The 13067-nt window shown below is 45.6% G+C and overlaps 1 protein-coding gene across 1 annotated transcript; it reads left to right on the top strand.

The window, feature by feature from the left end:
- Nucleotides 1–6442: 6442 nt before the first annotated feature.
- On the top strand, nt 6443–11515 carry PRDX3 (peroxiredoxin 3). The gene is made up of 7 exons (XM_079313148.1): nt 6443–6506; nt 6578–6650; nt 6733–6871; nt 7576–7711; nt 9841–9944; nt 10695–10860; nt 11383–11515. Exons 1-7 carry the CDS (start codon nt 6471–6473, stop codon nt 11434–11436), a joined length of 708 nt encoding a protein of 235 aa, XP_079169274.1. The 5' UTR covers nt 6443–6470; the 3' UTR covers nt 11437–11515.
- Nucleotides 11516–13067: the final 1552 nt, after the last annotated feature.

Below are 13067 nucleotides of genomic sequence, written 5' to 3'. Positions count from 1 at the left end.
CTCTTCTGCCACACCATTGTTTTCACCTTGTAAGGAGCTGTGTGATGTATCAGCCACTTGTGGAAAGTTTGTGAATTTTAAGCGCTAGATTACAACATAAACTCTCTCCTGTCTACATAGGACAGATGCTCATGTCAGCATGATTCTGATCTTCCTAGCAACGGGGTAGATCGATTCGTCAGGTCAAGCAATGAAAGAGGAATAAAAAGGACCCATTACTCTCACTGACACTCTTCCCCATCTGTATTTGCATTGATTAAATCCACATGAAGTAAATGAAATTAACATGCACCTTCTTGTAAGTGCAGCATAGACACTACTTTTTAGTTCTTTTTTGTTATTGTACCAATTTATTTCTTTTCACAGCCACACAGAAATGACCTGCAATAGCAGAGCTTGCAGACTGCCTAGCACATTTTCTGAACATAGGAAATAGATGAGAAATGCATTTAATGAATAATACCTCGAGGGTAAAATTGCTACAATAAATGCCTTTTGTACCTGATTAAGTGTCAAAGGTTTGACCTTTGAAAGTTATTTTGCATAGCAGGTGGCAGTGCTATGTACAATCTACCACAGCCTCTCTCTCTCTCTTGTAGCTCCAGAAAAACATTCAGCTTTCAGAGCCTTCCATGTTGTGGTTACTTTCTTTGTAATACAAGTTCTATACAGCAGCAGTTGTGTCTGTAAGTACCGGAAGATTTTTCTCTGATTAAATAATTCTTGAGGGAGAAATTGCTTCCTGGAAACCAGAGCCTTAGTGCAGAGATGAGGCTCCTAAGGAGCATCTGCCCTGCTTGTTGTTTGAACTCTTCTGTGCAAGCAGTGATGTAAACAGAGCAGATTATGCTCAGTTCTAAGTGCATTTCCCATCCCTGCCCAGCCCCCCACTAATGATCATCATAAGGACAATGCAAACATCACAACGTGGCTCACGGTGGAAGACAGAACTTTTATTACACAGAAGGATTTTAATGCTACAAGCAACTCCTCTCTCCAGAGGACAAATGAAGGCATGTGTCTCAGTGCCCATTTTGTGAAGCACCACTCCCTGCAGCAGCAGTGGGACATCGCTGTGCCCGCTGCACCTCGGGATGACACTGAGCAGTGGGGAGGGGTTTACCTTCATGGGACACTCCACAGGGAGCACTGGCAGTGTTTGGTGAGTTATTTTCATAGAGGTGCCTGACTGAAGAGGGCAGATCTTGAAGAGCTCAAGTGTGAGTTGCACTGGAAATTGGCCCGTGCACCCAACAGCTCTACTGCTCCTCTTTTATCTTATATCTGTATGTACCCTCCAGATATGTGGAGTCACCCACAGCGCTGCCCTGTGGGGCAAAAGTATGACTCCAGCACGCTGATGTTGTCCTGTATAATTTCAAATATTTAATCCTTGAAAGGGCAAACCTATTTATCAAAAAGAGTTACGACAGATCAGTCTGGAGTTTGGAAATCCCATGGAGCTACCTAGTGTTCATGAGCGGTGCAGCCCCGGCTCTCCACGGTCCTGGCAGGCAAAGGCACAGCTCAGGCAGCCCCTGCAGGAGCAGGGACAGCCAGCCAGCAGCTGCCACACGGCTTATTCCAGCTCAGCTGCGTGGAGTGGACCAGAGGCAGCCACATAAATGTGGCTGAGTGCAGGGAGTGGGGATATCTGAGCTCTGCTCATGTCTGAGTTACACATCTACATGGAGAGCAGAGATTCTGACTCCATGCTTATTGGGACGAGCATCAGAGAGGGGTTTTTTTCAATGTTCTCATGTTATCTAACAAACCCTCCCTTGTTTCTAATAAATCTGAGTCACTGTGGTGCACTAGGACATGGAAGGAGGTATGTTCACCAGCACTCACTAGCACTACTTTGAAAAAGAATCAAAGTGGTTAGTCCTCACTGCATCTCTCTTTTCTACTGCATTTTTAAAGCCTGACTAAACCCCTGATATATGACACAGGCCTGAGATGGATGGCCCCTTTCATGGATGTGGCTCCCCATGTGTTGCCAGAGCAAGTTCCACTGTACAGAAAGTCTATCAGTTGGTTTTTGCAAAATCAAAAACAAAACTGCAGCATTTGGACTCTTACCTAACAACTGCTTCACAGCTCTCAGTATGTTCACTCTCTTGTCACCTGAAGCAACTGGTTTACAAAACCAACACAAAAAAATTAGGAAGAGGTAGATTTATTTATATCTATTTTCTCTTGTGGTGGCACAGTCCTTTAATTTCAAGCTATGCACACATCTGATTTAGTGGAACAGTCAGCTTCTCTGTGAGTGAGGGAGAAGGAATCAGGAGACCTGTAAATCTGTTCCACTGCTTATCTGACTCTATTCTCTCTTGTAAAATGGTGCTGAAATATGTGGACTCAAAGACAGGGTGGCAGGGAAGGAATGCAGGAAGGGGACACAGGTCTCTTTTGCTGGCCTAAATATCCTGATTCACTTGCTAGGAGAAAAAAAAAAAATTTAGTCTGAATCATATGCAGAAGCAACTAATATTGGAAGGGGAAAAAAATAAAAGGGAGAGGCTACCATAAAAATTTCATATTCTGAAAAATGTGCTTTCTAAGGTGCTTTAAAAAATATGCTTTAAAATTTCCATCTGAAGTCCTTCAGGAGAGGCTCCTAAAAACCTAAAAGTGCTGAAGATCAGGGTAAAGCAGGGCTGGCAGCCATCTTTCCTCTATGGGAAAAGCGAGGTTTGTAAATGAAACGCCAACAGCGAGCGAGACCCAAATGCATCAGTGTAAGAGGAACAGGGAGGCAGCGAGGCACAGTGTGATATTCTGAGCCACTCCAAGGATGACTCATCGGCAGGGTGGGCTCGCACAGCTCCAGCCAGAACACAGCAGCAACACACCCAGCTCTACCCTGCACCAGAGAAAGCAGCACGGCCACAGCACGGCCACCTCCAAATGGAAGGAGAAGACCCCCACTGAACCAGATGTCAGAAAGGCTTTTGCCTGTTCTTATCAATTGGAAACCTATTCCAACAGCAGCTATCTCCTAAATCCACGGTCTAACTCTTAATTGATGCTGTAAAGCCCGTTCATGATTAGCCCTAAGCTGGATTGTGATTGGAATTGCTTCTGAAACTTATTGCTACGAATGGGCAAATTTCTTCTCTTGCTTGGGTATCAGCAGGTGGGAGCTCACAGGCCTGTGAGAGCATTTGCAGGCAGCTGGAATATTTTCCAGCAGCCCTGTGTGCAAGGACAGAGGCTGCCATCTACCAACAGTCACGGGGTGATGCATCGTGTTGCCGAAGCCAAACTTTTTGCTTTGGTTTAGATAAAAATGCTTACTCCTCTGTTGGTTTTTTTTCCACTTCCCAGCCTCTTTTTCAGTTATCTATTTCCTCAAGGTGGAGGACAAATGATTGTTACTGCATTTGTGCACATGGAATAACATAACCTTCTAGAAGATGAGCAGATTTTATTTTTAAACGAGCAGACATATGTGTGCCACGCTCTGTACAGAATTTGCCCCTGAATGATCCACAGTAGCAGTTCTGATTTGGGATTTGCTTATCTTTTTCATCAAGTTTAGAGAGAAACAGCTACTTTTCCCCTAAAATTTTGTTGTGTAAAGGATGATCTTTCAAAGAGCTCCTTAAAATCTAACACTTACAAAACAATAATGGAAACAACATACAAGCATTATCTAGTATTTTTTATCAACTGATCTTGTAGGTTTTCACCAGAAAGACATAGTTAACTATTCCCAGATTGGAAAAGAGAGCCACAAAATGAGAGCAGGCAGAGAAGTATCCTAATCAAAAAGAACATTTACATCTCCCATTATCTATTCAAGTGCCTTATGGACTACTCTGCACCTTGTAAACCAACTTCTCCTTAAAGCCTGCTGAAATCTCTAGAGAGTCTTTCACCAGCTTCACATCTCAATTTGCATCAGGCTTAAAGACAGCAAAGGAGACAACCAACAAGATTTGGAAAAAGATGTGCACTCAGTAGATTGATTTTGAGCTTTGGATGTCAATAAGAACCAGGTTTAGCAGCTGCTCCCTGTGCCAGAGCCAGAGCTAAGGAAAAAGGAACAATTTTATCAGGTGCACTTTGGCAGTGACAAGGTCCATTTTTCAGATTGCAGGGATGCTCATTTTGCAAAAGCAAAATGGAAAATACCCCCCATTAAATGGCAGTAGTTCAGTTTTTGCACAGAGGTCTGAGAAGCTGAATTACACTGCCTACATAACAAAGCATGAGCAATATTTCCTCACCTGCAAGCCAAGAGTTTAAACAAAGAGTTTTAAACAAATATAACTTTCCGGGGATGGGGGGGGAAGGGCATTGATTTAGAATACATCAACTTAGAAGTTTTGTGAATAATCATGTGTGGATGAGACAGCCATCCTCAGGAAATCCGAGCAATTGCCCTTTTCTGGATGCCACAATGCAGCTCCCACAGCCGAGGGAAAGAACCCGGCCACCCCTGGGCACACAATTTGCTGCCCAGCCCCAGGGCACGTCTCTGTGCCCGAGGGCATGTGCCAGGTGTCAGACACAAACACAATCATGCCATCCTGCACTGCTCTGAAAAGAATCAGCCCAGGCAATGGCTGATGGTTCTGCTGCTCTCCACCTACAGCACTGCTCACAGGTGTGCCAGGCTCAGCTTCACTGCTCTGCTTGCAGCCCTCAGCAGTGGCACAAACACCTCCCACACCCCACCTGGTCACAGTCTCCACAATCACCCCTTCCCTCTCCTAATCCAAGGCTGCAGACTATGGCACAGTTTACCCACACCTTATCTGACACACCTTCTCATGTACAAATTGTTTACTCACTTCCACTTTCATGTTTTGAGGACATAACATTATTCTGGCTGCTCTGCTAGGAATTTTTTTTTTTGAAGAAGATTTTCAGAGCCACATTTCCAGCTGGATTAATAAATTCAAGATGCCAATGACTGCAATTTGTCATGATGTTAAAACACTTTTGGACAACAACTAATACTGGTCCAAACAATTCCTAGTCATAGTAGAGAGTTAATAGCAGCCAATTATCAACCTAGCAGGTGGGTTGAACACAATCCTCCCTCTTTTGAAGGCTCAGAGGGTTCACTGGACCAGGCAGGTGGATCAGCACCAGGAATAAGTTCAGAAGTGCAGGTTTAGCATTCATTGGGTTCATCCCAGGGGTAGATGACATTGCTCTGGCTGCCTTTGGCTTTGCCCCCCAATGCTGATGGCTGAGCTTATCCTGCTAGCAGAACCAGGCTCTTCTCTAGTTCACCAAGTCTGCCCTTTCTAAAATGTCATGGATATTAATAAATATACAAAAGCAGAAATTACTAAAACCCGGAAGAGAAACTGGGTTCAGCTTGGTTTAAGTGTTTAAATGAAGGAGCACGAAGGAAGATGCCAGGAGCTGCAAAGATGATGAAGGGCTTTGGGGGGATGCTGTATGAGGAGTGGCTGGGGGCACCTGCTGTGTTCAGCCTGGGGACAAAACATTGCAGCCTACAAGTTCTTTGTGAGAGGAAGAGAAGGGACAGACACCGATCTCTGCTCCATGGAGATCAGTGCCAGGACCCGAGGGAACGGCCTGAAGTTGAGTCAGGGAGGTTTAGGTTGTGTGTTAGAAAAACCACCAGGGTTTGGAAATAACAGAGAGTGATTTGGTGCTGGAATGAGCTCCCAGTGGAAGCGGGAACAGCACCAAGCCTGACAGAGCTCGAGATGCGTTTGGACAACTCTCAGGCACAGGGTGAGACTGTGGCGGTGTCCTGGGCAGGGCCAGGAGCTGCCCTTGTGTATTGCTTCCAACTAAGAATACTCTGGGATTCTGTAGCTACAATAGAGTGAGTTCAGCAGTCAGAGCCAGTTGTAAGCGTGTCTGTGGAAGGTTTGTGAGCACAAGCCGGGCTGTACCAGCACACAGCACACACCGGCGAGGCCGGGCCGAGGGGCTCAGCCCGGGCACAGCCTCGGGCGCTGTGTCCAGCGCTGGGCCCGCAGCTCTGCAGGGACACCGAGGTGCTGGAGCAGCTCCAGAGAAGGGAACGGAGCCGGAGGGACACGAATCCTGTGAGGGGCAGGTGAGGGAGCTGGGGGTGTTCAGCTGGAGGAGGCTCAGGGCAGAGCTTAGCATTCACCACAGCTCCCTGACAGGAGGGGTCGGGTCGGGCTCTGATCCCCAGTAACAAATGGCAAAAGGACATGGCTCAAGCCGTGCATGGGGAAGTTTAGGTTGGACATTAGGAAGAATTTTTCAGAAAGAGTGATTAGACATTGGAATGCGCCGCCCAGGGACGTGGTGCAGTCACCGTCCCTGGAAGTCTTCAAGAAAAGACTGAACGTGCCCCTCCGTGCACGGTCCGGTTGCCCGCTGGCCGACCAAAGGTCAGACCGCAGGGTCCCAGCCGCCTTTCCCAGCCCGACCGATCCCGCGTTCCGCGCCGCCCCGCCGGTTCCGCCCCGCCGGTTCCGCCCCGCTCCGCCCCGCTCGACATGGCCGCCGCGCTGGGGAGGCTGCTCCGCGCCGCGGTGAGTGACTGCGGCCGGCCGGGAGCGCCGCGGCCCCGCTCCGCCCTCACCTTCCCTCCCTGTCCCCGCAGGTGCCCGTGGCCGCCGCCGGCAGCAGGGGCACGGCACTGCCCGCGGCCTGCGCCCGCCGCGCCTTCAGCCTCGGTAAGTGCGGCGGGGTGTGCGGGGGACGCGGCCCGGCAGCGCCCCGGGCCCGGCCCGCAGCTCTGCCTTCTCCGCTCCGCAGGCTCCGCGCGGCTCGCCGCCGTCACCCAGCACGCCCCGGCCTTCAAGGGAACCGCCGTCGTTAACGGGGAGTTCAAGGAGCTGAGCCTGGATGATTTCAAGGGGAAATACCTGGTTCTCTTCTTCTACCCCCTGGATTTGTGAGTGCGGTTTGTCCCCTTCCCGATGGCCCTTCTGCCCTGCTGAAGGTCATCACCAGCGCTGCGGGTCGTTCTGGTTGTTGCTGATTTGGGCCGGTCTTGCAGAGCAGATGTGCCTGTTCCTAGAGTGTGCTGATAACATTGGGGGCCGTTGTGTGTTAAAGCAGTGAGCAGGGCGGCTGCAGAGCATCTTCCAGCCCAGGGACTGCATCGGGCTGGCTGTGGTTCCTGTTACAGTCAGATCCCGGGGGTGAGGGCATTTCCTTGCAGTTTGGAGACTCTGTCCTTGAAGCAGCAAGGCCAGCAGAACTGCAGCTACATGGCTCCAAGGCAAAGCGTGACAGGATGGGGTCACGCTGCTCAGAAGCCTTGAATCACCAAGAGCATCCTGGTGCATGTGGGCACACATGGAAAAGGGTTTAACCTGCACATCTTTCTGCTATAGTCTCCAAAAACTATATGGAGAATCTCTAGCAGAGACAGATTTTCCATCTTTATAAGGAATGTATCTAGAACTCAGAGAAGGTAACTGGTGCCCCAGCTATGTGACTGTTCATTTGAGACTGAAACTAATCATGAGCAGGAAACATGGCTGAAATTATCAGTCTAAAGAAAACCCTTTACTGCATTAGTGCCTAGAAACACACATGAGAGTCTTAGAGAATATGGCAGAATTATTACAGCCTGATCTGTCTTCCCACCAGCACCTTTGTCTGCCCCACGGAAATTGTGGCTTTTAGCAACAAAGCAAATGAATTTCGTGACGTGAACTGTGACGTGGTGGCAGTTTCAGTGGACTCTCATTTTACTCATCTGGCCTGGATAAACACGCCACGAAAGGTAGGAATGGAGTATCTTTTTAGGCTTTCTCTGATGGTTTGGTTTCTTTTCACAAGAGCTCCAGAGAACAGGAGTTGAATAAATAATTGTGCCAATGCTGATTTTTAATAATTTCCTGAAGTCCTATGCAGTCAACTTCTACATTTGATGACATAATTCTGATCTCTGTCTTTTGTTTTCTTTCTCTTAATTATTTGGTTTGGGTTTTTAACTTGTTTTGCTGTGATGATGCTTATGTTGGTAACATTGTATCCTTGTACATTTATCTCAAAAGACAAATGCTCAGTTTACATGTCACTGTCCCAAAGTGCCTGTGACAGCTGATAATGCACAAAAACTATCACAGAAAAGGTGCAGCTGCTGTTCAGTAGTTACTGTTGACAATTACCCAACAGTGGTGGCTTCAGGTTGGAAGCAAAGGAACCACCAGTTTATTGGAGCACTTGTATCATTAACTCACTTGCTGAAAGGGTTCCACTCTTGCAGTACAAGTGGGGGTTATTTGCTTTCTTTAGGAAAGGAAAGTGATGAAAACAGCCTTTTCCTGGAGAGTAGCCTCTTTCAGCTGTATATAAAAATATGTGCTTTTGATGGCACGAAGCCTCTCCCTGGTTGAGGTAGTTGCAGAGAACCACGGGTGTCCCAGGAAGGTGCAGCAGTGCCTGTGCCATCAGTCCCAGCCTGTGGGGACAGCAGTGTACGGTAGTGCTGCAGGCTGGGTGTCATCTGGCACCACAGGGACATGCAGGGGAGGGAGGAGAGTTTGCTGGATTTAATACACCTTGGCTGAGCCTGTCAAGGGTATTTCTTTTCTGCATGCTTTGTTCAAAGCTCAGCACTCTGACTGTGGCCTGTTTCCACAGCTTTATCCCAAAGGTGTTCAGGGGATGTCAGTCATGCACATAATATTTTACAGATGCACAGACTGTTCTGAGTTGGAAGGGACCCATAAGGATCAAAACACCCTGAACAAGGTGGAAAGAATTCCATGGTGGCACAGGCAGGAAACTGACACCCAGAGAAGCTGAAGCCTTGGTTTCTGTCTGTAGGGAACTCTGTTGCTGACAAGTGTTTGCAGGATCAGGGTCTGAGTGGCTGAGATTACACAGTGATTCACTGATGATGCCAAGAATAGCAAAGCCAACAAATTCCAGCCTTGTTTCAAGGTTAGAGAGCTTATCTCTCTTGCAGTCTCAATATGTGGCAAAACTGAAAAAAAATCTTGTATGATTCTTCAAATAGTATTTAAATGGATTTATGGGAGGCAAAACAAAAAAAAAGTGCACTGAATAGAGCAGCATAACTCTGACTTTTTTAGTATGCTGGTAGGAGCATTGTGTTTGGAATCACAGAATTGTTAAGGTTGGAAAAGACCTCTAGCACCATGAAGTCTAACTCACCACCACAATCACCATGTTCACCAATAACTTATGTCCTCAAGTGCCACATCCACATTTTTTTAATAAATGACCTGAGAAGCCTGTTCCAATGCCTGACAGTCTGTGAAGAAATTGTTGATAGTATTTGATATAAACTTCCCCTGGTGCAATTTAATGCCATTTCCTCTTGTCCTGTCCCTTCTGGGAGAAGAGGCTTAACCCCACTTGGCTACACCCACTTTTAAGTAGTTGTAGAGAGTGATAAAGTCACCTCTGAGCCTCCTTTTCTCCAGGCCAGATATCCTCAGCTCCCTCAGTTGTTCCTCCTCAGATGTGTGCTCCAAAGTTAGTTGGTTCACATGTTTGTTTCCCTTCCCTCCCCACCATGTTTTCATCCTATTTAATTCTTAACACTTAAATATGTAGTATAATTTTTTCTATTCAAAGCTTCTGAATAGGATACAAAGGAAGATTTTCTGAAAATTTATGGCTGTTGCTTCTTACCATCAAAATAAGCAATTCTAAAATGCTCAATGCAAAAGACATTTTTGCTTTCTAAAGAAACAAACTGACTACTTCAAAACAAACAAAGCAAACCCAAGCAACACTGCACACACTTGGTTACTTTGATGGAGCAGATGCTGTGGTTGTGTTGTTACTGTGCCCTCAAGGACATGGAGTCCAGCAGCTCAGGAAGGATGATCCCATGGAGAATTTTGTAACCAAGTGGAATCTTACTCTGTTCTCTAGAGCGGCGGTTTGGGCAAAATGAATATTCCAATTCTGTCAGACCTCACCAAAAAGATCTCCCGTGATTATGGGGTGCTGCTGGAAGGACCTGGCATAGCACTGAGGTAAGGTTCCACTGCTGGGCTGGGACACAACCCAATCCAACCAGCACAAGGCACACTGTCCCCTCCTGCAGGGAAATGGTGTCAGGTGAAGACTGTGAGATGCCTTGTGCTGCAGGATGGCTGGATCCTACCTTAGGAAAGGGCTCCTGGCCATTTTGGCCATGAAACTGAGAATTTTCAGGCCTCTCTGAAAATGTGTGAGGGAAAAGTCAGCTCTTCTGCTCTGGGAGAGGGAGAGAACTCCATGTCATTAAGGAAAAAAAGCAGCAGTTACTTTTTTTCCATTGTAGTCCCTGTGAAACAGTGGATTGAGTAGGAATCTTCTGGAGACCTTTAGTTTCTGATCTCTTTGGATCAGGAATTTTTGACATTTATTCACTGACAGATTTAACTTAATTAGTATGATAAGATTGGGACTTTGATTTTCACAAATACTCGTATTCAACAGGATTTAATTTTGTAGCATAATGCACAAGCAGCTCTTCACTCAGTACCTACAGATTTGACCAAAAAGACATGGGCAGGATGCCAGCTTTTCAGTTTTGAATACAAAAAAACTTTGTCTGGATTAAATAATCTTTATGCATACTCTGTAACTTCACAGTACCATAGCAGGGGATCACTTCCCTAACAAGACACCAAATGCTACCTGTAACTAGGGATAACTTCCTTGCTGAAATTATACATCCAGTTCCTTATGTTTGGGCTTGGAATGCACTTTGCCTTCCCTAAACTCCAGCTGCATTGCAGGGGTCTGTTCATCATTGACCCAAACGGGATCATCAAGCACCTGAGCATCAACGACCTGCCGGTGGGGCGCAGCGTGGAGGAGACGCTGCGCCTGGTGAAGGCGTTCCAGTTCGTGGAGACCCACGGGGAGGTGTGCCCAGCCAACTGGACTCCCAACTCCCCAACGGTGAGTGCTGCTCTGGAGGCTCAACAGAGCCTCCTAAAGGTGGGCTCTGGCCTGTCTCTGCTGCTCTGGAGGCTGGCATCCACTCACCTGGGAGGTGCTTGGCTGAATCTCTGCCTCTAAACACAAAGATTGTTGCAGTTAGGCCAGTTTAGTCCTTTTGTCTGATTGTAAGTTTAGGATTTCTGTGAAGAAAGTTACTGGTTTTCTTTTAGGTGATGCAAATTGTGTCCAAAACTTGGACTCTCGTTAATTAAGTTCAGATTTTTTATTTATTTAATGTGTTGTAATTTGACAGGAAAAATGCGGTTTGTACTTAAAATTTTCAGGTAGGAGTTGTACACAATCTAGGCTTTTGTTTTTCAGCCAAGTGCAGAAACAAATAGATGACTGTTTTTATACATGGATTTTCTTGGATAAAGTATCAAACCTGTAACTTTTTTTATTGTACCTGTAATAACTAAAGTTACATCATACTTATTATATTGTACCAAATAATAATTTAAACTTTTCTTTTCTTGACAGATCAAACCAAGTCCAGAAGGTTCAAAAGAATATTTTGAAAAAGTGAACAAATAAACATTCAACTATGTGGGCAAAACTCTCAGTTTCATCCACATGAGGAAAACAGCTCTGATTGTAAAAATTAATAATAAAAGGTTTTGTTTTGTCATGTTTAACAAGAAATTAAATGCTGAAATATTTACTGACTCCCTTGTCTTGCTTTAAAAAGGGTAGAACTAAGGCTTTCCCCTGTCTTCTGCAACCTCAGTTTCATGGGTTTCTGTGAGCATTCATCATCTTGAATGTGATGACTACATAAGTTACAGTGGTCTTTCACTGGCTTTTCCCTCTTTAACTAGTTTTGGAGCAGAAAATGTCCTGCATTTAGTTTTCTGATGCAACATAAAATTCTGTCAAAAAAAAAAAGTTTGAAACAATACAAGGATAAAGTTTTGATACATGGTTTATTTGCAATGAATTTTGCAGAGGAAGAGATGAATGTAAAAAATAATTTTAAAGTTATTGGGTTTTTGTGTAAATGCACTAAAACATGGAGTGAATATAAATATGTGCCATTGAAAATAAAAAGTGCAGCTTCTCAGGAGCACTAACAAGCGTGAAATTAAATTTTGTTTGGGAGATGGTAAAAACTTGAACCCCCACAGTGCACTTACTGGAGCTTAATGCAAATTTTCTTTCACTTGAATTTGCTTAGATTCTTGTACTGCTTGAAAGTGGTGTAGCATCTCTCTGGCTATAATAAAACAATGTTAACGTGGCCTGGCAGCAGGTGTGGTGCTTTGCTTTTCTTCCCCTTTCCCGTTTCTCTGTTCTGAGGAATGGGGTGTGTTCAGTGCCCCTTTGTTGGCAGCAGTTCACAGGTGCCTCTACACAAAGTCCTGGGGGCTGCAGAGATCAGTACAACACTCAGTGGGTTTCTCTTTTCCACCCATTTTCTGTCCCTCTGAGCAAAGTGCTGATTCCTAAATCAGCTTTATAATGGGGATCAATGCTCCAATGGAACAAAGGATTGAAAATTGAGACTCAAGTGTTGTGCTTTCTGATGCTGCAGCTTCCACTACCTGCAAATCTTTTCAGTCCCTGGGTTTGGTTGTTTTGTGTTACAAATGTGAAACAAAGTCTCGATATTCAGGAAAATTTAGATTGTTTTTTTTCTATAGACAGAACATGCGGGGTCACTGCCCACTCCATGTGCCACTCAACTTGGTTTGCAGCTCCATTTTTATAGGATGGATTTCCTTGTAGTAATCGTTATTGTTTTGTTATAGTAATTCTGCAGGGTAAGCAGTGGTGGTCAAAGAAACTTCCAAACTTCCCTGGGGCAGCTCTGGGGACAATTGGCCATGGAACCATCAGGTCTTGGTAGATAAAAACAGGAGAAGTGGGCAGTCTGATCTTTAGCAGATAGTTTGTGATTGATCCCACAACGGCAGGAAATCTGATTCTGCAAAAACCTTTCAGACTATGGAAAACAAGCTGGTATACGCAATATTAATAACAGGGATTTAAACAGAGTGGGTTTAATCATGTGTTTCCCTTTATCTAAGTCCAAGTTCTTTTCTTATTTTCAGTATCCTGGTTTATACAAACTCCAAACTTGTATTAACACGAATCGTTTATCGATTACCGCAAAAGGGACAAGGCCACGGGGAAGGGCTGGAAGGGCAGCGGAACCTCCGCGCGGG

This window comes from Erithacus rubecula (assembly GCF_903797595.1).
Source record: "Erithacus rubecula genome assembly, chromosome: 9".
Classification (NCBI taxonomy): domain Eukaryota; kingdom Metazoa; phylum Chordata; class Aves; order Passeriformes; family Muscicapidae; genus Erithacus; species Erithacus rubecula.
The sequence above is the reverse complement of the archived record's forward strand: the minus strand, read 5'-3'. Positions and strand labels throughout refer to the sequence as shown.

Coding starts and splice junctions, on each gene's coding strand:
- PRDX3 (XM_079313148.1), top strand. CDS start 6,471: ATGGCCGCCGCGCTGGGGAGGCTGCTCCGCGCCGCG. Junction 7,712..9,840: donor GGATAAACACGCCACGAAAG/GTAGGAATGGAG, acceptor TCTGTTCTCTAG/AGCGGCGGTTTGGGCAAAAT. Junction 9,945..10,694: donor GGACCTGGCATAGCACTGAG/GTAAGGTTCCAC, acceptor GCTGCATTGCAG/GGGTCTGTTCATCATTGACC.